Consider the following 24,740-nt stretch of genomic DNA (forward strand, 5'->3'; position numbering starts at 1 on the left):
GATGCTTGCTCTGATTCAGCACCACAGCTCTTGCATGAAACAGAAATCCAACTGTTAGTCTGGGAACTATTTGAATAGTAAAAATCTGGGGTTTTTTTTTTTTTTGAGTGTACTTTCCCTGATCAAGATGAATTAGAAGTCAATATTACATGGCATTCAAATAGCATAAAAATTGCCCTGTAAAATACTGATCTGAAAAATGTGGTAGGTGAAATAGCTACAGTAATTCCAAGGAAATTTTTTTTTTCCTATAAGAAAATTTATCTGTGTTCTCTATGAATTCTTCATGATGTTGGAACATCTTTAATTCAATCATAAAAATGAATTAGAAATAAACCTGTTTAACTGAAATGCTCAGAAAATCAAGAGTATTGCACCCCAATCCTCACTTTCAGAAAGTCGTTCTGAAGTGGAAAACTGGAAACACTTTCCTTCAGTGCATGATTTAAAACACATGAATGTGACACTTTCTCAAAAAAATGTTCCATTGGAAACAAATTGTCATTTTCAGATGGAGAAACATTCCAAACAAATATTCTCAACCTGTCTGTAGGAAGGGCAGCACTTGCAGTGCACAGGCATAACTAACAGAGAACAGCTACAGAATACATTTTTGAATAAAGCTTTCTAAATGAAATTGTTTAGCATCTATAATAATTGGAGGTTGCAGAAAGTGTTCAAATGATTTTTTTTTCCATCAGAAAATAGCAAATTTTTAAACACCGCAACGCCATTCATAAGAAAAGGCAGGCTTAATGCATTTACACTTTTTTTCCAAGAGGATTGGTACAATACTCCAGTTTCACATTGCTAATCAAAGGCATTTTGATTTGGGGCCCAGGATCATGTAGAACATTATGTTTATTTAGAATAACCTATTGAAAATGTAAAAAAGCAGATGCAAAATACTTGGAGGTGATCTGATTTTTGTTATTCTTTGGACATTTAGGTGAAAGGTCTTAATGGGAGGATCAGACTTTTTATAAAAATAAGGTCAAAATCTCGAAAATACTCTAAAAGTATTTTTTTTCACCCAATAATAGTAAATAAATTACTTTGTTGCATCATAAGCAGCAGAACCAGCAGAGCTGTGACTCCTCTCCCTTTGTGGCTGGACTTTCTGGCGCCTGAGAAGAGCCACACTCACAGTGCAGTCTGTTCTGGGAGCAGGGGGATTTCCAGAGTGTCTGTCCTCTACACAGGCACTGATTTTCTCTAAAACTCACAGGAAATCACTATCTCCAAGCTCAGGGACCTTTTCTCTGTGTAGGTCAAAGCCAGTTGTGATGCTGGGAAGGTTTTTGTGGAGGACAGGAAGGCACAGACAGGGCCCATCATCTACAGCCTTCTCTGCCAGCACTGCTATTTCCAGGACCTTTTCCCTGCAGGTTAAACAGCTGGATGCCTCAATATTGACTAGATTCCCAATGGATTAGATTCCCAATGTTCTAACAGTTCCCTTCTGTGGTATTTCCCAGCAGCCTTAAGTCACTGTGGTGTTTTTCTCTCCCTCAGTGCTCACAGTTACTCCATGTGCTCTTCTCCAGGAGCACTTGTTCTTCTTCTGCAAGTGACTCTCTGTTTTTCTTACTAAAGAGAAGCTTTGAATCCAGCTGATTCCAGCTGCTCTGCCACATCTGGCTGTGAAACTCCTGCCCTGCATGCTCCAAGGTGTCCTGGGCAGCAAATTCCTGGGGAATTTGCTCCCACCAATGGTGTTTCAGCCAAGAGAGCAGAGAAGCAACAAGACTGCACCAAGTGCCTAATCAGAGCAATCCTTGAGACTGCTCTAAATGAGATCAAACTGTTGGGGCTGGCTCCCAGTCAGTGCAATCCCTGGGGAGCAGACACTGCCATCTGCACACTCATTTATTGGGCTTTGGAATTATTTAACATTTGATTTATGGTGGTGAATTGCCTCCTGGCAAACGTTCACTGTGCAAAACTCTCTGTTCCCTCACCCATTAAAAATCAGGGCCTGATCCATGTGAAAGCTTCCCGATGAGTTCACTACGTTTTGGATCAGGCCTCTGGGTCCCAAGACTGGCAGATAATATCCCATTTCTGTCCAATTTTCTTGCTCAAATTTAGAAGAAGCTCAAGTGTTTTCCATCAATGTTTTTATGTTTACTTTTGGGAGAATCCTCACAGTGGGTCAGGTTACTGTGATATAGAAAGGATGACCCACTCTGACATACACATTTTCCAAAGGATCTCAGCCTGAGGCAGACATCTGCCTCTGAGAATTTCAGCCCAGATGGCTGGAGTTTGGCAAAGATGGAAGGAACTGAAAATAGAGCTCTGTAATGGAAAGTGGTGTAGAACCTTAATAATAGGAGGGTGCTACCAAATACCACATATGATAAAGCTCCACAACAAAAAACATAAGGGAAGCATTGAGGGAGGATTCTTTCCGTTATACCTCAGAATTTATGATCTATCTCTTCTCTGACTTGAAAGGGCATCAGAGTTAGCTCTTATTTTTGCCTGATCCTTCAGAAATTACCATCAAAACCAGGCAGCTCAAACCCAGCCTTTCCCTCTCAACTGTATTGAACAAGGTTTATCTGAGAAGCATAAGCCCATCCCAGAGAGTCAGAAGAAATCAGGACTACAATAGTTCATCTCTGCACTGAGGAGTCAGTAGCAGACTAGAAAAGTTGTGTGGCTGAGATCTCAGCAGCTAAATTTTCATTACTTTGTTTGCAGATTAAAAGCCCATCTTGATGTTTCAGTTACAAGAACACAATTTCAGTTCTACAATACCCAGCATACCACAAAGATTCCCTTAGTCATAATAGGTGAAAACATGATTTCACTCAGATTAATTCTGAAATGTTTGAGCCCCTATTTCTGCTTTCACCTCATCTCTGTGAATTCACTCTTGATGAGCAGGATGTGAACACAGGAGCTGGAATCTTTTTAAAGCCATTTAAGAAGTTTGCTGCCATTTACACCTGCATAAATCCTGAGTAACTTCAGTGGCATAAATGGAAGCACAATTTGGCTTGAGGCATCAGGGTTTTAATTTTTTCTTACTTTTTTTTTGTTTTAATTCAGCAACAGATTAAAAATAAAACTCTAATGACATCATGCTTATGGCACAGAGTCAATGGATTTATGCTGGACTGCTCCAGAGTAAATGAGATAAGGCTTTGACCTAAGAAAATCCACACAACACCCATCTGCAAGCAGCCTGCTGAAAAGCTTTCTGTTATGGAATGACTCCATCTTTAAGGAACTGGGGGCAAACAACCCACAAACACCTTGGTTCCAAAACCTAGTTTTGTTAACAAAGGGGTTTATTTCAGACATATTCTTGAAACCTCAAAAGCGTAGCATGCTCATATTGCAACTGACTCATCGTGCACAAATTTTTGGCTTTCGTTTTTCTTCTTTGTTCATTTTTTTTAAATGCATTTTAGTTATGCCCATCACCCCACTCACAAATTATTAGGGGTTTAGAATGGAAATTCTTACCAGCTTTTCATGCTGGTGGTACTTGCAGGCACTGCCATGATAAATAATTTACTATTTAATGACTCCTGATGTAATCACAGCAGGAATCAGGTTCACCAACATCCATCTCTCCATTGTTACCACTGTTCTCTGAGCCCATCCTTTTAGCTCCCAACTCAAGTTGTGTTTAAATTGGTAAAGAGAGAGTTTACTGCCACAATCCAACCTCTACATTTGTTTATGTTGGATGACATTTTTGTCCTGGCTCGCATTACTCAGATGGATAAAACTCAGAAGGGTTTGCTTTATTGCCCTGTTTTCTCTTAGTGTTCCTGCATTTTTTAAATGCTACCAAATGGTTGCTTTTGGCTCTCAGCATTATCACATGTTGTCTATAAGCATGGAAATAGTTATGGTAATATGGACGTAAATCATAACTGTAAATACCACATAAAAAAGACTGCCATATAATTATAAAAATACCTAATAGATTTCTTTTTCAAAGACAACACAGCTGTCCTTTCTAACCTTTCATTTGCAGATTCTTTTCTCTCCTGTTTTTATTTATAGGTTGCCGTGCAGTTTGACATAGCACACCATGATTTTTGTTTCTAATTTTGAAAAGAAAAGGAAAAGAAAGAATACCCATTTCATCATAAAGAAGCATTAGTTTACAATTTTGAAAAGAAACTAATGCCAGCTCTAGAACATCATCTTGGAACCAATCTCCCTCTTAATACATTTCAAAAGGATCTGTCAATGGCTACATACCACAATATAAAATTAAACCCTACCATGGAGCTGAAGGAGGGGTCGGCCAAACGGCACACATCACATGTTGGGAAGGAAGCCCCGTTCTTTCTCCAAACATCTCAGTGGGGTTTTTTTTTTGTGAAAAGAACCACACTAGGTTATTACATTGGCCACAACAAAATAAGAATTTTATGCCCTGCTCAAGGAAAAGCAGGTTGAAAAGTGTTCCAGGCAAACTCCCACTATACAATGTGCCGTGTCAGTGAGAGGAGTCAAGCCCTGCACACTGCTGATATTGCCAAAAAGGGGTTTGGATTTTTTTTTTGCCTGAGAGATACCACCATGCATTTTACCTGTTTCTAGTCAGCTTTGCAATGCTTTGAGGAAAAAAGGAGTAGATTTTTTTTTTTTTTTTCCTGCTGGAGTTGCACAGTGCTTCATCCTCCACAAACTGGTTCTTACCTCTTCCCTGTTACTTTAAACTTCCAGAAGGAGCCTGTTTGGTCACAAAAGAGAGGCTGCAAGCAGTGCTCTCATGCCACATGAATGGAAGGCTGTTATCTTTGTGCCTTTGCAACATTTTTGCCTCAAAGCTTCTTCCTATCACCAAGCAACCCCTTCAGAGACCTGTGCCTCTGCCTTTCTGTACATCAAATGCCATGTTTTTACTGAAATAATAGCAAACCTCTCCAGGGAATGGAGTTCATCTTAACCATCAGAAATGTCTGCTTCCCTCTCCCTCACTTTGCAAAAAGAGTAATCATGGCTTTATGCAGAACAACACACAGCTCTCAATGGGTTTCTTACACTCTGATTCCCTTCAGGAGAGGCAGCTAAAACAAATGAACTGCAAAATGCTGGTGGGGAAGGTCAGTCTGGACCAGAGGTGTGCTCATTGCTTATTGATACAGCTCATTTAGGCAGATAACATTCTCAAATCCACACTGCATTTTTATCAGTCTGCACCAACTGGCCTTTGTCCAAAAATGTGTCCTTTTATCAGATGTGTCACTCTTTTGGGAGGCTGTCATCACTAGACTGGGTGACTGAATGTTAAAATAATTTCTCCAGGGGGAAGAGGTTGATCCCAAAGGTTTTCTAGTTCCAAGGGGGGGATCATTTTTCACCACCAGCTGGAGCCTGATGTCAGACATGCCCTTGCTTCATTTATTCTCCTCAGAGGTTGAAACTCAGCTTGTCCTTCCTGATTCCAATATTGTTTCACATTTGGACACATAGCATTTGCTACACAGTGAATTGTTAGAGCAGGAGAGCCCATGAGACATGGGAAAATAATTTAGGGGAAGCAGTTTGACAGCAGGATGCAGTAGTTTCTATTGTCCCATTAAAACAGAGATAGCTGGGAACTTAACTTTGTATTCATTATGTAAACAGATGTATTTTAGCCTGATGTGCCAAAAATATGCAAACACAAAAAGAACCTCAAGCAAACCAAAACCCCCAAATTTATGCCACCAAAACCTCGAGCAAACCAACACAACAAATATTTGCTCTTCTTCTGCACCATGTCTACTTACTTAGCAGGGATATGAGACTGAAGCCTTGTACACCTGAAAGAATGGTAATTTGTACTAAAAGATCAAATGTCCTGGGTTCCCTCTGAGTTATTTTACATTTGCACTTTGGTCTGAGAACAAAAAGGAAGCTGCCATGATTGACTCATCTTAGGAAAACATCTTGACACATTTTTATTCTTTCCTATGTGTTTTTTCCACAACAATAAATAGAGAGAGGGGAAATTCACCAGTTCCCATGCAAAATTTAAAGTTTAATTCTTCAAACAAAAGAGCAGCTTGGTCTTGCCCACTAATGGCTTGAGGTTGCACTGACTTTATTTAGACCACGCCTAAATTAAAGGCAGAACACAAGCAGGTATCAGAGATCAGTCACTGCAGCATTTCCTGCATCTCCTGTAACATTCCTCTTCTTATGCCAAGATGCCTCTGCAGCCCTCTAAGTCAGGCTTTGAAATAAAATTGATCAAATCCACAGCATATTGTGCTAAAGCTGGACCAAGGCCAGATACACTAAAAACTTTCTCACCTCTTTTCTTCATAAATATGGGGAAGTCAGGAGACCATGAACTGCTACTTCCAGAGGTATTTACAATACCAGCAGCATTTCTCACTCAAAGCACTCCAACTATTATCACAGATACTTTTATTGCTAAATTTCCAATCTGTATTGGGGGTTTCTCTTTATATGCACATTCAAGAAATCTGAATGAAGCTGTGATATGAATTTACAGAATATATAGAGGCCAGAGAGCAATTTATCTCTTTCAAAGTGAGTAAGGCAATCTGAATGAAAGCCATTTTCACTTTGAACAGCTGTGGCTGCACAAGGGATCAATCCACTTTAAAATTAGCTCAGATAATGTCTTTATCTGATAGGCTGATTCTCTGACACTGTGCAAGAAAGCTAAAAATGAAAGAAAATCTGTCCTTTGACAGTGCAGTGTCACATATTTCTGATGTTGTCCTAGCAATCATCATTAAAATTTTGATTTTTGATTCTATTAGTTTAATTTCAATTTCTGCTTTTTGGCAAGATGCACAATTCTTAGGAGTTATGAGAAGTTTCTTTCCTCTTTCCTTCTCACCTCACTTCCCCAGAAAAAAGTGAAAAGAGAATTTGCATGACAAATTTGAGTGAGACAAGGATACAAAGTGGATATGCCAAATTGAAATGGACTTTTGTCTGAGCACCATCACATGCCTCCAGCAAAAGCACTCTGCTGCTCCTGCCCACACAAACTACCCTGCTGGAGGGACATGAACTTTTAGAGGTAGGTAAGAGATCTGACTAAAACACTGTTAGAGAAATAGAGTCTGAGTTTTGAGCAAACTTGTATTTTTGTTATCACTTGAGTGGAAAAAAGCTCTGGAGGATGTTTGGAAGAGGTCTAAGACAATAGAGCCTCACTGAGCTTTGGCCTTTGGGCACACTGCTAAGTAACTGTAATTAGTAACAAAAATGAACATATTCCTGGAGAGAAGACAGTGAGGGAGGGGCAGAAAATGTGCAAAGGTAACTGCACAGGGGGAAAAATGCAGTAAGCATTAAAGAATCTCAGGATTTGTAAACGTGGTGTCAACTGTTGCTAGTCACAAAGATTCCTGACACTAACATTTCTGTTTAATTCATTAATTCTTGTGTGACAAACACCAGCCAGTTCACAGCACTTGTATACAAGGTGTGTGGTTTGACTTCAACTTGAAAGCAGCTCCTTTTACAAACAAGAACCAGGACTGCATAGCAGGCAAATGGTTAATGCTGAACAACACACACATGAAACTTCATCAACTCCCTCACAAAAATTAGGATATTATTCATTATTATGGAGCCCTGTAATTCTAAAGTAAATCATGCCAAGATACTATCTTGCAGGTCTCTAGATCAGATATCATTGCTCAGAAAAAAAAATGCAAGCTTTCATGCACTTACCTTATCCTCCAGCCGGATCAGTCTGGCTCCTATACTGTAGTATCCTTTGTCTACCCCTTTTTCTAAAGAAAGAAGAATAAAAAAGAGACATTCATTAGGTGGAGTATAAATTCAAACTATGAATTATATCTGTGGTATTCACAGCAAAGAGAAAAAAAAATGGTAATAATAGGGTAGCATAAAATACATGAACATAACAAGAAAGAACTAAACAAGTGAAATAGAATGGCTGGAGAGAAGGGAATTAGTTTGTCAGACTGACAAGATTGAGTTAGTGTAAAGGGCAATTTGGACCTTGGTAGAGGTAGTCTGTGGACATGAAGGGGCATAGATGGAGTCTGGAGTAACATTGTTTTGTTGTTTCAGTAGTTGGATGGAATGGGTAGGTTACCTTGGCCCACCTGCTATTTCAAATATTACTGGCCTGAGCAAGGTAAACTTGCTGTATATAAAGAAATCAGAATAGTTTTCAACTGGGGCTGCAGGTCTAGGAGGCAGCATATCCAGGGGTTCAAGGGCTAGAGTGGCAGAGATCCATCCATCCATCCATCCATCCATCCATCCATCCATCCATCCATCCATCCATCCATCCATCCATCCATCTCCTCTCTGCAAAGGAGTGACACTGGGAAAAGCTCTTGCATCCTCCTTTTTCCTCCTACTCTTTATGAGGCCTGCTTAGTAAAGCCCAGTTACACATTCTACTGCAAAGGGTGGGACTGGGAGCCAAGAGTGAAAACTGTGGAAAATGGGGTCCATTCTTTCAGCTCACAGGATCTATTCCAAAGGAATGCCATAGTTTAGGGGTGTTATGCACAGGAAATGAAGCACAAACCCACACATATTCTGAGTTTTGAGACAACATTCACCAGTTAAACCCACAGTCCAATACAGAAATAACTTACAAGGTGATGCCAATGGAAGTTGGATGTTTTCCTCTACTAAAGTATATTTCCAATACCTGGAGTAATTACTCCTGATTTTTTCATGCATTGCTCCATTTTCATGAGTGCTTAAGGTCTGGTTTTTAAAGCTAACTAAGTCAATTTTTCTGAGGGCATGAGCAAGGCTGAGATATGAAGGAAGATAGGCTGAGATATGAATTTACACCATACCAGAGTTCACAGTGAGTGCCTGTGTGTGCTCATCACATTCCTGGATTTCTCAGGGAGTCTTACTTGCTTTACCATTTATATTTGCTATGGGATATGTTTAGTGATCTGTTTGCAGCAAAGTTCACCTCAAGGTAACTAGTGCTGCACATATCACAACCCAGAGGAAGCCCAGCAAAACAGTGCTGGCAAGAGCAATTTGTGCTTTCCTTCTCCTCCTTTAAAATGTCCTGCACCCTTGGCAGCTCTTTGCAGGCTTAGAAAAGAGAAGTGTTTCCCCAGAGAACCTGCAGGAGCAAATAAAGTCAGGATAGAAAATGTGGGGCAGACAGTAAGTGACACAGCTTGGCTCATACATGTGTACTATTCATCGTTCACAACCTCAGAAACTTCTTAAAATGTAAGTGGCTGAGGCTCAAGTTTATCTCTGTGTTCATCTCTGCCTAAAATGAAATAGTTGGCTCTGCTGTCTACTTTCTAGTAAATAAATCTGTAAACACATCTTTCAAAGTATATATATCACAAAAAAGCCATCACTTCTAAGATTTCTAAATTGGGACGTGGTTTGAACAGCAGTGGGCAGATAGTGTTTTTGTTTAGGTCTAATCCCAAAAAGTCCCCCAAACCTGAAGAAATACTTCAAAAAGCTTTTTCTTTTTTTAAATAATAAAATAATGATTTCCTCACTAGCTCTAATTCCATCCTTCAGGTAATCACCAAGATATTTCAAAGCAAGTTAATAGTGTTTCTTATTTTAGTTATTCCTGAAAGCTGTGTGGAACAAGAAAGAAAATAAGGAGCAGATAAGCAGTAAGAAGCTGCATTGTGGCATGTGGCACTGCCCTAAGATGTGGAAATCAGAAGTGGAAGGAATGATGCACAAGGAGGGAGCTGTGTCTCATGCACCCCTGTGCTGGCACACAGGCCCTGGAAGACACAAAATACTGTGATCCTCCCCCGTTTCTTATCAGCCTCCATGGGGAACAGCATCCAGCCCTAATTTACAAACATTTCCTTCTCATAGAGACCATCTTTAAGAGTAAATGTGATGTGTGCACAATTCACCAAACACCTAAGGAGGGCTAAGGAGGGAGGGCACATGTTCAGATTAAGTTGCTCCAGCACATGTGATTTCCATCTCATGTTTTTGTTTCTCTCTTGAGTCTTTTCTAGATAGATGATTTCAGACTTCCTCCATCATTAGATTGTTTTTACAGAGTTGAAAAGATTGCATGGTCAACTATAAATATGAAATGTCTGAATTTCTCCAGTCTTCACTTTGTAATCCAAACTAACTTCCTTTTAGAATTGAGTTTTTACTCTGTGTTGGGTGCACTAAAACAGAGATCACCTAAGCAATCCTGTAACACTTATGAGAAAGGCACAGAGACAAAGGATGAAAGGAAGCACAATTATTTACAACTGGATGAAAATACATAAGGGAAAATTTTATCTCAGAAATAAAAAAACAATCAAAAACATCTTGCATCACATGGTTGGTATGATACAAACCCATTATTTTATATACTTAGATTTGAATCCAAGAAAATACTAGTAAATAAGCAATAGGCATTCTAATTCAGGAGACTGAATATTTGTTAATACAGATTAATAATAATAACATATATTTATTAATATGGACATTTCTTCCCTGGAAGTCTTTGCCTTCCTGAGTATTCTACTTTCAAACAACACAATCCTATATTAATTTCCAAATATTTTCACAAAGCTGGCCCATCTATTTTTCTAGTGAAGAACAAGATATGCCTCTTACAAAAAATAAAAAAAAAACACCCCAAAAAAAACCAACCATAAAAATCAAAAATAAAACCCAACAAAATACCTCAAACGCTTTTTAGGTTTGCTTCACAGCAGTTCAAGAGATAATAATTCTTTCCCTAGATGGAAGCACATGATGTAAATAACATAAACTGATACGAGCAGGAGGAAGAAAGCAAATCAAAGGAGGAATGGCACCCTAATCTTATTTTTTCACACAGTTAGTGTGCTATATCTCATCAGAATATACCAAATTTAAAAGAAAATAATTTTTTTCCTTTGATTAGGGAAAAGTATTTATGAGGATTCTTAGGACAGTGAATGAATTGCAGAGAGATGGTCTGAAAAAGGTAAAAGCTGGAAACGATTTTGCTTTATAGAGCAAGAGTCCTTCCTTGATTTTTGCACAGCTAGAAATATATTCAGATTTTTCTGAAAGCTGTCAGCTTCTTTTAAGCAGAAAATGGGGAATTTGAGTGGATATTCTGGATTGCTGAAGACACCTCAAACCTTTTGTCCTAGATTGCAAGGCAAGATGAATTCTATTTGCCAGCTGTTAGAGGTGTGGCAATTATCTTCTGTTAATTGGGCAGTTTTTTGTTTATCTCTTCCACAACCACTCCTCCCTCTGGGGAGGCATCTGCTGATAACAGGCCATTGAATGCCACTGCATGACTGATAAGAATTACAGCAACCCACTGTGAGATGCTCTACCCAGAGGGAGGAGCCAAGCATTCCTACCTGGATAAAATCTGAGATCCTGGGACAGCAAGACAGCTTCTCCACTGGATTTCCCAGAGGAACAGCTGCCTCTTCCACTGGGTCTTCAGAGGAAGGCTGCACCTTTCTACAGGATCCCTGCTCCATCAGAACCACCCCTGACACTGCAGGCGGGCTGCAGCAACAATTCCAATGGGACTGCTACCAACCCCCTGACCCACAGGGTGTCAGGCTGGGTTCTGACTCTGTTAGTGTTGTTTTGTATTACTGCATTATTTATTTTTTTATTTTCTCCCCTAATAAAGAACTGTTATTCCTGCTTCCATATTTTTGCCCGAGAGCCCCTTAATTTCAAATTTATAACAATTTGGAGGGAGAGGGTTTACATTTTCCATTTCAGGGGAGGCTCCTGCCTTCCTTAGCAGACACCTGTCTTTGCAAGCCAAGACACCTTTGTAAAAGGTATCTCAGAAAGCAGAACAGTCCCCCCAGGAGGCATTGCTGCCTTCTTTTGGCTACCTGGGTGCAAATGCAGCCTTCTGGACCTCAGTTTGCTCCAGCTCTGCCAAAGCTCCATGCAGGGATGATTGTGATGAGTTTATCTGAATTCTTAGGTTTGTAAACTGTGCATGTTGCTGAAAAAGAAGGTCGGGATTGCCCCTTCACACCCCAAAAATAGCAAATAACAAAGTTGTCTCAGTCATGGCAGCTTTTATTTGGAGTCTGTTTTCTTGTCAGTCAGAGCCTTATGCAGCTGATTGGTAAAAGAAATTTAAAAAAGGTAAGGCATAGTCCTGGATCAGGCACTTGTGATTTCCTTTGGACAGCCTAAAAAGTAAACTGCCAAAATATTTTCATCTCCAGGAGAGGTGGGATAAATCAGTTCCTGTAGAAATATGGGCATCTCTCATTTTAAATATTAATTGACTTAAAAAAGATAAAATTTAGGCTGAGCATATTTATTATGCTTTAAAAGATACAGTGACCCAATTTCTTTTCTACAGATGGGAAGGAAAAAGTATCAGAAAGCTTAGGTGGCACTTAATGCAAAAAAAAAGCAAACAATGGAACTGTCAAAATTTTGCAAGAAAGCCTTTTTCTTCAGGCATTCCCACCCATGTCATGCAGAACCAAGAGGTTCAGATAAACTGCAGATAAACATCAGCTTTTTGTGTACTTTTCTGAACCCAAACACTGGACCTTTTGTTTTACCTTGGCATTATTCTTCACCTTTGCCCCTGAAAAGCTGTAGTAAGTCTCAAAAATTGCATTCAAAAGCAGTTAACTCCATAGTGTGTAGTGAAGGTCAAGCATGACACTCTTTATTTGTATCACTGTATGGGGCTACTTTGTTGATTCCATAAATTCAATTAATATGCTCTTTCCCTCTACATCAACACTGTCCATTATGTTTATTATGACAGGAATCTGTTTCATCTGACAAAATTGTGTCCCCTGGAACACTGGGACAGGCTTCCAATGAAATTATGAGTATATTCAGAGAGTCTTCTGAATATACTCATAAAAGTAGGGTCCAGGTCCTTGCAATATTGATTCATTATCTTAGTGTTTTTAAATGCGCTCCTGCTTGAAAGAGTTTCAAAGAAAGGGAGGAGATGCCAAGACCAAAACAAGCAAAAAGGGAGAATTCTTCCCAATATGCAAAGGTGAAGGTGGAATTATTAGAATTCTTTGTACAAAATAGGTCAGATATTGTAAGTTTAAAGGGATAATTAAGCAAGTTCGTTGAGGACAAACCATTTTGGAGACTAAATACACTGCAATCTTGTCAGGAAACCTCTAATGTGCAATGGGCTGAAAGCTGACAGGAAGGCTGGAGGCTTTTTTTACACATTTCCCAAAGCACCTTGCTCTTGGCCCCGTTGGAGTCAGGACTGCTCTGACCCAGCATGGCTTTTATTCTCTTCTTGTATCCTTATCTTGTTTTAACACAGCTTTTAGTGCTTTTTTATCTCGGAGAAACTAACTTGAAAAATAACAATAATTGCTTCCAGTAAATTCAGATTCTGGGTCTTTTATGACATCATTCACTTTTGAAAAGTAATAATACTATAGACAGGCTGCAATTGCTTTTATATAATATTATCAAAGTCCACAACAGGGACTTTTCAATAAAAAAACCTGATCCAAACCCCACTGAGGTCACTGGAAAGATTCCCGTTTATTTCAACGGGCTTGGAATCAGACCTTAAGATTCTTTGAATGGGAGTATAATAAAACAGGAAAAAAATAAAAGGAGCTGGAAAGAAAAATTCTTTTCATGTTTTTCTCCTTGGCAGTTTAATTTTCTTTGCATTGTCATTTCTTTTTTGCTTGTCATCAGTACAAAAATAACACAGTCTAGGGGAAACACCCATACTGTTAAAAAATGAGGATTTTAGCAATGCCTGGAAAAGTATTATATAAAAAATCCATGTTCAATGTAGAATAAGCCATGCATTCTGAGGGAGACTCAGGGATAACCCTTTTTCTAGAGAAGGACAGTACAAACATCTATTTTCACCCCAAACAAACAAATACTGCATCCACTTTTCACTGTTCACCACTTGGAAAATCCTGGGAGTAAAGCTGGGTTGGATAACATCAGGAGTAGTTGCAAACTAACTCTGGGTTCAGTTCTGCACACCATTTCTCTGGAACCACTTATCTTATTTTTGGATTTGTGGAGGGTTTAGATAAAATAACTGCTAGATCAAATAACTTCTGGTTTTGGTCTTGCAACCCCCTAACTGAGCTCACCAGCTTCTTTATCCCTAACCACCATTCTACCTCTTCCACTCTTGGTACTGCAGATTCTTTCCAGCCCTTGTCCAAAGCCACAGGCTCACCTAAGACCCTCCCAGTGGTTTCTGTGACCCTTTTGACTCAAGATTTGGTGAGACCAAACTTCCTGAACATCTTCAGCTTCTTGAACCTCTCAGAACATAATTCTACAATGAGTTTCTAATTATTCACCTCCTCTGAAACCAGAAACTGCTTGATAAAAAGTGCTTCTAACACCAGTCTTTTCAAGCACAAATTGCAGTTTCAGTTTGGTAATGCTGTACTTGAAATAAAATAATACATTCTTGGAGATAAGGGACGTTTTTCCATAAATTTAGCTTGCACATTGTGGAATGAAATCCCATGCATAAATATTTATAGAATTATTCAAGCTGACAGATTCTTTTCCTGTGGTCCAAAACCAGCTACAGGGGAAAAGGATTGTACTACTGAGCCTTCTGCAGCAATCAGATGTTGAAAATGTGTTTTGAATGATATTCCTTGTTCTGATAATATTAACCACTGACAACATGCCATGTTTTAGAGGCTCTGAAATTACTTTGCCACACTAAGTTGTGCTCCAAGTCAGTTGTGAATATGGGACACGAGTTCAGGAAGGAAGAAACCTTTTTAAGTGGAATAAACATATATTGTAATCCCAGGCCCAGACCAAAAGATTTAGAAAGACTATTTTTGTCGAAGGATTTCCCTCAGGATATTTCCATCTCATCATGTTCTAATACACATTTTAACATTTATTCTTAATTTCCATTTACTCCCCTACCACCTGAATGAAATGTATTTATCTTTACACAGGCATTCTAGGGTTTATTAACAGAATTACATTAGTGTATGATTGCCTGCATTATAAATCCACATTACTGTAGCCAAGGGTATGTTCCCAAAGTTATGGAGATATTAATTTTGCATGAAATACAGTCACCATACCTGGGAGGAAAAGACCTGGCTTTCCCAAGGATTGATCCAACCTGAGAAGCAAACAGAAAATTACCAGCAGATCAATTACCAAACAACTTAAACTCCGTTGCTAAGCACGGGAGCATAATTTACATGAGAATTTACAGTAGCTCTAAACCCAAACCAAAACAAGCAAAAACATGAGACTAGCATGACTTTCTGCACACACAGTCAGCAGTTTAGCTCTTTAAGATTTTTTCCTCCAAAATAAAACCATATTATTATTGCTATTTTTGTGAATACTAATATTTCTCAGACTTTCAAGTTGTAACTAAAACATAGTTCTCCTGTGTCCTATGTAATCTAATAACAAAGACTATACAAACAGAATGACTTCTTAATAACATTTGCAACTATTCCTAAAGCCTCATGCAGGCGGATTTAATATCTGTATATGTTGACACAGTAGATTCCATTCAATAGGATTTTTTTTTCATTTAATTTAAGGGCCAGGGGAGTTCATTCTGGTGTCCCAGTCCACAGCATTAATTTGTAAAGAGAAAAGCACTTTGTGCTGAAACAGAAGAGAATAGTTTTGTGGCAAAATATTTCGGCTGCAAACCCCAAACTTGGAGAAAGCATGTGCATGGAGGAATGTGGGCAGGGAAAAGTTCCAGATAGTGCAGCACAAGCGAAACAGATTTCTTTCAGTTGTGGAGAACCACAGAGTGGAAACAGAAAGGTAAATCATTATTTGAAAAGTTTTCCTTTTCTAAGAAGAGGACAGAAAAGCTTGGATCACACTATAAACTTCACAGCATGCACCTTCATTTCTTTTAATTCCACTTGGAGAAAAAGGAGAGGAGAATAAAGGCTAATTGTAAACTTGGTCATAAAAAGGGTTAAAAATGGCTCCAAGTTAAATCCTCCAGATATTGTGCTCCCTGTTGTGCTTGCAATTTTGGACAATTACTGTTCATTAAGAACACATCTCTCCTAAAGCCAGCTGGCACTAGAGGAATCAGATATTTCATGAGGTAGACAGGGCCTACCTCCTTTGAAGTTCCTTTATGCGAACCATCATGTTGAGGTGTCCTTGGGAGTACTGCTCAATCACGTCACGGACGTCGTACGGCTTCCGAGCTTGCTGGGAAAGGAGGCAGGCAGCAAGTTGAAAGGTGAGCATTGGCCAAACTGGATTTCTACTTCAGACAGGCCTTCATTCTATTTTTTTATCTGCCCATTCGCCTGCCATTTTGCAACAGTTGTTGTAATGAATAAAAAAAAAACAACGCAGCCGTTGCGGGAGTGAATATTTGTTGTGGAGACGGAGCCAAGCGATTCCTATTACTGTCAGTTAGAGTCATGTCTTCATGTTACTCCATACTGAGCAAAATATTAGCCCTTCACAGTGTATTTGGGAAACACAAACCCAAGATGGATAATTTATCTGGGACTCCCATGTGCAGTATCTCCTGGCTCTTTCCAAAGCCACGTGTTAATCATAATATCAGGGGACTGAACCCCAGGGATTGGCCCAGCTCAGAGCACTTGGACCCAGAATCAAACATCTCTGAAGACCAGGGATGTCTGGTGACAGAAATATTGCTGCTTGAGGAACAGGGAAGACAGATGCTCTGCATAAGTCAGGAGACTGCCGCACGTGGGTTTTGTTTGTCCTCCTTTGTCTTTCGTGATACCTTTGAGATCAGAAAAAAAAAGGTGCAACTAAAATAAAAAAGGACACATAAAAATTGCAAGAGAGTGAAAACACTCCCACCTGCCCAGCTATATTCCCATCCTAATAAGAATCCAGGTGCTTCTGCCAAGCTTTGGTTGCTTGTTGCAACTACTGTGGCCAAATTTCGAAACAAGTCTGGAGAATTTGGAAAGTGATGTGGTTATAAAGAGTGCAGCATGGTAATATTTTAGCAAGTAAAATCAACGTGCGTGGGGAGGTATCAATGCAAATCATGGCCTGTTGGAAAGACCAGCATTTTGAGAACCCTTATGGGAAATGTGGGGCAAAATGTCTCCCTTTTTGGCTCTGACTCAAGAAAAGAAGGGGGGGGAGAAAAAAAGCAAAGGTAAACTGCAAATCTAGTAATTGAAAATTACTGAAAACAGCTCATTAGTCATCTTGTTGTCTGTTTGCACTCTGTCACAGCCTCAGCCAGAGCCATTAGCATGCACCACTGCACACATGCATTGAACACCTACAGTATGTGCTGGAGTCATGCTTGGAAGGCTGCCACACAATCCTAGAAATTTCAAATGAAAGCATGGAACTGGAATGGAAACAAATCCTGTGAAGTGAATGAAGAAGCAAGAGCTCTTCGTGACAAAATGCCTTCCCTGCACACAGAACTTACCTGCACCAATACTTTCAGAAGAGTTGTGGCTTTGGAGGTGTGTGTGTGTGCATTTGAGTGCATTTGGGAGCAGAGGCTTTGTGAGGGAAAGAGGTTTCAGCTTTCAGCTTATCGTTCGGTTTTCGGTCGGGTTTTTTTTCTCCCCCTTCCCCAGCTCCACATTTTGCAGACGCTGACACATCACTATTTCTGGCCAGAAAAGCAGCCTATTGTCTTCACCCCGAGAAGCAATGCCAGTATCACTCTTTAGATGGACTAGGGGGGTGCCTGGAGAGCATTTTGGCTAAATCCCGTGTCCTTTCCTTAGGACACTCTCTATTTAAACACCGAGCATGGCACAGAGCCTGGATGTGCTGGGGAGCTTTTCCCTCCCCTCTCCCCAATGAGCTACTATGTGCATAATTAATTCTACTCTTTCCCAGTGAAATTTCTTTTCCCCCTCAAAAGAAGTCCTCTGACAGTTATCCCTGTTACCAAACCATCAGCTCCTACAGTTGCAAAGAGCTGCAATCTGCCTGAGTCCTCTCTGAAGCTGAGTAAAAAAATCCGTCCAGCTTTCACCACTTTCTCCTCCTCTTTTTCCATAAAGATTTAGATCTGGGCATCTTATGTCCTGCCAAACTTTGGCACAATCCCCTGTCATGTTTTTATTAGGAAATGCTAGAATGATACAACTGAAGCCAGGTGGTAATGGGCTTTCAGAGAAGTGTGGTAAATGCAGCACTTGAACAACTCCTTTGACTTTCATTCTGTTCATAATCCCAAATCCTGGCCATTTCAGCTCAGTATTCCACATTTAGCATGCAACACTAAATAATATTACCCAGCTTTGAACTTCCAAAATCTAATTAGCATTGAGAGTTCTATAAACTCTATTTCAGGGCCCCCAGAAAGGAAGGAACAAAAGATTATTCCTTCTTTTTCTTCTTCTACCCTGTCACTGACTCACAGAATTCTCTCCATAAATTGACGAAATTCAGTTTTTAAGGTTTGGCATGACTACCACTAGCTGACAGCTCCAGAACATTAGGTCTCTAGTGGTTTGAAATATCCTAATTTTTATCCTAACTCATTTATAAACTGATTTGATTTTACAGAACTAGTAACTAGTGTCCCTATTTTCTTCTTCCTTTTTTTTTTTTTTATTTCCCATAGTGCTTATCTCTCTGGTATATTTAAAATATAATCCTGCTCTCCTGTTTTTTGCTGAGTTTAACAAACTGAGTTCTAGTCCTCCTTCAAAAGTAGGGTTATCTGAAGATACATTTGCAAGGGATTAGGAAATATATAAGATGTTCTATCTGCCCTAATTTAGAGTCTTTTGAATGATGGGATGTTATCTCAGGCTTCTATCCTCTATACTTCTATGCATTTAAGTGCTCAGCTCTAATCAAACTTCCCTGAAATGTAGTTTTTTTGATTTATTTTCTTAAAACCTCTTCAAAAGGATTATGAAAGGCCATTAACTTGCAGTGCATCCTCTTGGATAAAAAAAACATGAACATGAGATGGAAATAACGAGGGCTTTGAAAATCAGTCCAGAAGTTAATTTTTCATTTCCATAGCATTTCCAGCCCATGGGTGATGAGAATGATGACATCAGAATCACATCCCAAACAAGATTTATCATAATAACTCTCACTAAACAAAATGAAACAGTATTTTCAATGCAATATATTCAGTTTGAGCACTTTGTAACCTGATTGAGAAAATTAACTGAACACTTCATAAAGACAGCAAATTTCCAGACAGCAGATACTCCACAATTTTATAAAATATGGCCTATGAGGTCCCTTTCTGGGAAATACATTTGGAAACATGAGTCACACCAGTGAAAGCAACTTTGCACCCACAGCACTCATCAGTAAAGCTTATTGATCTGTCAGCCATACACAGCACAGGACTGAACATTCCCTAATTGATCAGATGATTGATAACATTCTTGTTATGATCAGTATTTTTGCAGACACCCTGATGGAGGTTTTTTCACTCCAACACCAGTGTTTTCTTCACTTCTGTTAGTGGATGGGTAAGTATTGGTCAGTGAAACAAGCAGAAGCCCAAAACACAAGTGCAGTAAAAAAAGAGAAGTAAAAATAATAATGCTGACTTCTCAAAGTCAGGGGTTTCTAGCATACTACATCCATGGATCACTGATATTAAAAAATCCACAAAAGGTGTGAGCCCAAGAACCTCAAGAACACCTTTGACTTGTTACAGCCACCTTCACCAAGACAAGTTGCTTCTGAGAACGCCTTCGGTGTCCCGCGAGCTCACGAGATGCACTTGGGATTGATCCTGCTGCTTACCTGAAATTTCCTTCTGGCCACAAAATACTGCATCCTCCTGATGACTTTCACAGCTGTTCTGTGTGCTTCAGTCAGTCTGCCAAGGAACACAAACACAGACAGACATCAGCTGGGGGGGCAGGAGGGAGGAAAAATGTCTCAATGGAAGATGTTGACTCCAAGCACCGAAATGTACAACTGTGTTTTATCTTTACAAGGCAAAACTGCAGTGTAGCAAGCTGTCAGTGTGTGGATGCTTTGTTCTGCTGCTTTGCCTTCCTGCAAATTGTGGTTCTAAGTATTCAAAACTGATAAGTGAGACAATGAAAGCAGGTGTACAAAGATAATACATGTGGAAGGGATTAGACAGGATTACTGTCAATGCACACAACTGGCATCGGTTTGAAGAATATTAAATGTTTTTAGAACCATGACTGCATTCCTTATTTTGCATTTACTGAGTGTTTGCCCATGAGCTCTATTGCACAGAAATTAAGTCCTTCAAAAATCCCTTTCCTTCCTACTTTGAAGGAAAGAAAAATCAAAGTGTCCTAAAAAAAGTAAATAAAAATGAACACAACATATACTTTCAGCACACGTGTGTGTGTCTGTACTGGTATCCAAACACAGAATGGGACATTTTATAACTCAGCTGTATCACTTCACCTAGATTATCCTGCATTTGCAGAACACTAGTTGTGCCACTTGGCAGGCAATTAATTACCACACCTCTTCTTTATGGTGAATTTTGGCAGGGTAGAGAGGAAGCAGGAACATGCTAATTATAAGAATGAGCATTTTTTTGAAGGACTGACTCCTTCCCCATGGACTCCTTTATTCATTCAAAGTAAGTGAACTAAAGAAAACAAAATTTTCTTTCCAAGGAAGTTGTATTGTTGGGAAATCTATGTTTTATATGGACATCATCCTTGACATGTGATGATAATCCCAGGAAAGCTATCCAGCAAGAATCTTCTGAAAACACAATCTGCTGCCTCTTCCCAGTGTGTCTGGCTGGGGAAAGGAAGTATTGGCTTGACCACCTACTTGGGTGCCACAGTTTAGAGACAAAGTCTTTAAAATTGGAAAGGTTACAGTGGATTATTTCAAATTGAAGGAAATAAAGGTTAAACAAGCAGGGACTGTGTTGTAAGAATTAGCATACTAATTCATTTTTATAATTATTCTTTGGGAAAAACAGTGCTTATCCTAGAATATGCTGAGCTAGAAGGGACCCATCAGGATCACTGAGTCCAACTCCTGGTACCCCAATAATCCCACCCTGTGCCTAAGAGCTTCTGATTGGGTGAGGATGCCATAGCCACAGGCTTTTAACATAAGCTTTCAGTAGCTTTTCCTTGCTCTTTTCACTTCAAGTCTCAGAATAGCATTAAATACAAGCATAAATAGCTGTCTGCCCTGCCTATATGCCCATATTTCATTTATCTGTGTATATCCATGCAGTTGTTCACATACACTCACACATGCAAACATACAGGAGGCAAAGCAGGGTGAGCATGACTAAAGAACTACCTTTGTTGTACACCATCAGCAGCACTGCTGAGGAGGAATCTTTACATTTGTGTAAGCCCATCAAGGGGATTTCACAAGTGTCACTGATGAGCTAGCAGCAGTTTAGCCTGCAGGACCTTTATTATGGTGGAAAAAAAGCTCCCAGCTTGACATGCAGGGCCCCAGCTGAGCTCCTGTGGCTGCTGACTAGAACAGAGATGACATTCTGCTTGCAAATGGCACAGAATTGATAGAGAAATCTTTTTCAGCCCCTACAACTATTTTTTTTTTTAATAACCACAAAAGAATCACAGCTTAAAGTTTAGGGGTTAGCCTACCTCCCTCGTGTAGCAGTTAAGACAAAAACTTGAAATTATCCCCTAGAAATAAATGATGTAAAATTTCATATGTATACTTGAGGGGTTTTTTATTAGGCTAATCCATATGAGATGGTTCAGGCACTGTTTAAACAGGCTTAAATAGACAAGTTTAAAGAAGTCAGAGATGGAACCAAACCAAGGCAGTAATTTCATCCTAATTCCTCCCCTTCAGCACAAATCAGGGCTACAGAACTTTTTCCACTGTGTTATCAAACCAAAGTTTTCAAAACAATGAGACTGAACTTTTGGAACTTGATGCACAGCTGAATAGGCCTCATTTTTAGACAGAAAAGTAATTTATTTGTCAAATACAGCTAAGAAGGTCACCCAACTATCATTCCAGAGCACTTGATATCATCATGTTCCAATTGGCAAAACTCACACCAGTTTCATTGGGAGAAAATTCTGAAACAGAAGTGACTGCTCAGATTTGATGGTCACTGGTGTTAAACTGAGAGTCAGATATGTGTGAAACCTGACTTTGATGGAAAAATAGCATGAAAAGGTGTAAATCCATTGACTGAGACATTTGGATAAGTCATCTTAATTGCCCCAATAAATCCCCTGGGAGCACAGCAGCTCCAGATGAGATAAATTCCTGCTCTGTACAGCAACAAGAGCTATCCTCCTGATGGGAGGTTGGGGCAGTGTGGCTATGATCCTAAGCATTTTTTTGAGAATTTAGCTGTTTTTCATAGGTTTCTGACCACTAAGACCCATAATGGATAATTAAAACTACTACTGACCAGGTTACACTTTTCCCTGAAAATAGCCCAACATATCTACCCTACTAAACCTTGTATTTTATCCCAAACCCTTGGATTGGGCAAAACTCCTTCAGGCTTGAAGGTGTAGGTCTGTCATGTGCCAGAAACATCCACCGGGAGAGAAGAAATGGTCAGAGATGCTCAGGGCCCTGCTTTGGTAGTGCTCAGCAGGAGCACAGCACCACTTGCAGCAAATCCCCCAGATATTTTAGGATAAGCAGCTGATGAGACAACAGCCTGAGGGGGGTGTGACTGACCCCACATTTGCACACTCTTTCCATGTGGTATTTTCTATGGAAACAATACAGAAAGGGACAGATCTACACAGGGACTGTGGTTTCTAACTCCCTCGGGGGTGAGGATTTAACTCCTTTCATAGCCTGGCTCCCAAATAGCAGGACCTGAGCCCTTGCTCTAGGCAGGAACAGGAGTGGGTGGGTGCCCACACCTCTGTCCCTACAGAGCAGCCAAACTCTCCTTCCTCTGTGCACCAGAGGGCAGTGGCACACACACACACAAGGAGATGCTTTCCAGCACATTCAAACATTTAATTATTTTTTTAAATCCACCCAGAAACCCAAGCTTAAGCTCTCCTCATAAGGATGGAGTCCACACTGAGGGGGGTGGGTGGTCAGTATTAGGTATGTTGTTTTTTCTGTATGTTATGCTCAAAAGAATATAATTAGAGCTTTATTGGCACACAATTCCTTGCTTTCCCATCTTTTAACCTATACAACAGGAAATAACGTTTTGTCAAAACCCTCCCTTAAAACACTTTGTAAAGGAGAACAAAATAACATTTGAACAGAAGTGATCTGGCTTTGGGAAAGTTATGAGCACATAAATTAATAATTGAAGCTTGCAACATCTGTAACTATAATGAATACCATGAAATGTCTATTGAAATAACATATCCTTGGATCCATAAATGATACTGACATCATTTCTAACTGTGTCTTCAACAGCACCCAAGGCAGTGTGTGCTCCTTACCTCTCTGCACGAGGATTTCTCAGCAGGATGCTCAATTTTAAAAGGGCTCACAACTATCCTAAATTACAATGAGTTGTTCCTAGTTTGGCTCCTGGGCTGTGCCTGTGGTAGGGCAGGGAGGAAGGGGAGGGGGTGGTGGTCCTGGATCATGGATGTTCACACAGTCCCCACCCTGGGGGAATGCTCAGGATCACTTGGCAGCTACTCTGGAATGGCTGGGGAAGGGGACTGGCTCAGCATCCCCCCTGCAGGTCCTGGCTATGCCTGTGTGTGTGCAGAGCCTGGTGGGACAGCCCAAGGGCCACTGCAGGCTGGGGGCTTGCTCCTCTGCTCAGGGCTCAGACAGCACTGAAAGGCATCACTTTCAGCTAAAACACTTGGATGTATTTAAATTTAAGACTGTCTTTTTTTTTTTTTTTTTTTTTTTTTTTTTTTTTTTTTTTTTTAACGGCAGGAAGGCTGTAGCTTAAGCCAAAGAAGCCAAACATTTTCTTTTTTGTTGGAAATAATCGAACCAGAGGAGAAAATAGACATGATGAAATCCAAAGCAACTGTAAAAAAACTATCCCACTGGGATGTTTTCATAATCTTTCTTTGATATGGCATTCTGTTAGTTAAAAGCTGGTGTTGACCAGTCCAGATCTACTCTTTTTCTTCTTCTGTATGGAGTCTGATAACTTCAGCCTAATGTGCTTTGGAGCAGTCAGGGAATATTTTAAGTGAAAAAAGATACCTAAATGGACCCTAAAGCCAGGCAGAGTTACAACTATTGCAGGCCATGTTGAGGTACAGCTCAAGTCTCCAAACAAGCCTGATATCAGTGGATGTATTTTCAGTCCAGCAGCATTTTTTAATCATTAGAATTGACTTCAGTGTAGGGATCAGGGAAGGGACTTTGCCCAGGCTGGGCTGCAGAGTGCCTGCAGATAGTGGAATGTGCATTCCACACTGGTTTTCCTGAAGTTTATTCAGGTGTCATGAATTAGAGGAGTTATTCAGTGTGTAACATCATGAGCTGTGGAAAACAAAGGCCACTTCAGCAAGGCCAATTATAGCTCTCTGTCCCAATTTGCAAAACTGGTTTGAGGATACACGCTCACAGTACGTGGGTTACTGCTGAGCTTCATTCATTTGTCAGATTTTCATTGCTTAGCAGGAAAGTACATACAGAGTCACACTAACTCTGTTTTGTTACTGGTCCCTGGATGGTTGGTAACTCCTGCCCAGAGAAACATACAGTATCATCTGCTCTGGAGCTGTCCACTTGGCATTAGTTGCTAAGGCAGCACAAACAGGGACTAAATCAGTGATGGCAACTGAAATGTACAGAAGTTACTTGAGAACTCAGCCCTCCATCTGCCTTTTTGCTTTCCCATCACGTTTGATTAAGATTATTCACTTTCCATCTCTGTTTCTAGGAAGAACATTGATTCCTAG

At 39.9% G+C, this 24,740-nt stretch overlaps 1 protein-coding gene across 1 annotated transcript in view; it reads right to left on the bottom strand.

Moving 5' to 3' along the window:
• The window catches only part of LOC139587776 (potassium voltage-gated channel subfamily KQT member 1-like), a 410,234-nt gene that overhangs the window by 166,880 nt on the left and 218,614 nt on the right, over positions 1–24,740 (bottom strand). Inside the window, exons 13-16 of the mRNA XM_071422333.1 lie at positions 19,675–19,750; positions 16,046–16,140; positions 15,024–15,064; positions 7,681–7,742 (exon numbers count right to left, since the gene is read on the bottom strand). Of these exons, the coding sequence (XP_071278434.1) occupies positions 7,681–7,742; positions 15,024–15,064; positions 16,046–16,140; positions 19,675–19,750 (274 nt within the window). The remainder of the gene's footprint in view (positions 1–7,680; positions 7,743–15,023; positions 15,065–16,045; positions 16,141–19,674; positions 19,751–24,740) is intronic.

The sequence above is a fragment of the Agelaius tricolor genome, unplaced genomic scaffold, assembly GCF_023055355.1.
Source record: "Agelaius tricolor isolate 1412-34295 unplaced genomic scaffold, bAgeTri1.0.p SCAF_3, whole genome shotgun sequence".
Lineage (NCBI taxonomy): Eukaryota > Metazoa > Chordata > Aves > Passeriformes > Icteridae > Agelaius > Agelaius tricolor.